At 75.1% G+C, this 787-nt stretch overlaps 1 protein-coding gene across 1 annotated transcript in view; it reads left to right on the top strand.

The window, feature by feature from the left end:
• The window catches only part of AURANDRAFT_68426 (hypothetical protein), a gene marked incomplete at both ends in the record, with an annotated part of 3928 nt that extends 3254 nt beyond the window's left edge, over nucleotides 1-674 (top strand). Inside the window, one exon of the mRNA XM_009044114.1 lies at nucleotides 537-674. Coding sequence (XP_009042362.1) covers nucleotides 537-674 — 138 coding nt within the window. The remainder of the gene's footprint in view (nucleotides 1-536) is intronic.
• Nucleotides 675-787: the final 113 nt, after the last annotated feature.

The following is a 787-nucleotide window of genomic DNA, read 5'->3' as shown; positions in this document are numbered from 1 at the left end:
TCGACGCCGCGGCGGCCGCGCGCTGGGTCGAGGTCCTCAACCAGCTCAAGAACAACGCCAACACGAACGTCGCGGAACCCAAGGACGCGGAGGGCGCGGACAAGGCGGGCGCGGAGTTCAACAAGTCGTCGCGCGGCCTGCGGGCGTGCCTCCCGTGCTGCTTCAACTGAGCGGCCCGTTTTGGTCGCCGGCGCGACGATCCGCCGCGACGCCCCGCCCGCCGGGGCTGGGTTTTAAAGTTCCGAAGACCGCACACCAGCCTGACCTCCGGGTCGAAGTCGCGGACGGCTCGAGAGGGCGCGGCGCCGCAGCGCGCCACACGGCGGAAGATCGAGTCTCGCAACCGACCAGCGAGCATGGAGAGCAGGGTGGGAGCAATGGAGAGCAAAGCCGCTGATGCTCTCAGACAGCGCGCAATGGAGAGCAGTTCGGGAGCAATGGATTATAGCGCTGCTGATGCTCTCGGCAGAGGCCTGGCGGCGGCCGTCGCGCCGCCCCCTGCGGACGCCGGCGACGCGTGCGCGCCGCCGTCGCAGCTGTCGTCGGCGCTGATGGACCGCGCCTGGGCGGCCGCCGTGGCGAAGCTGGCGCTCGCCGAGGTCGACGACTGCGAGCCGTCGCTGCTCGCCGACGCGCTGCGCCACCTCGTCGTCGCCGGCGGCCTCGCGGGCGAGGTGCGCGGCGCGCTCGAGGCCGCGCGCGCGGGCCGGCGCCGGGCGCCGCCCGCGGCGCCGGCGGGCGGCGCCGGCGCCGCGGCGGCGGGCGGCGCCGTCACCGCGCGGCTGCG

Source organism: Aureococcus anophagefferens (genome assembly GCF_000186865.1).
Source record: "Aureococcus anophagefferens unplaced genomic scaffold AURANscaffold_138, whole genome shotgun sequence".
Classification (NCBI taxonomy): Eukaryota; class Pelagophyceae; order Pelagomonadales; family Pelagomonadaceae; genus Aureococcus; species Aureococcus anophagefferens.
The sequence above is the reverse complement of the archived record's forward strand: the minus strand, read 5'-3'. Positions and strand labels throughout refer to the sequence as shown.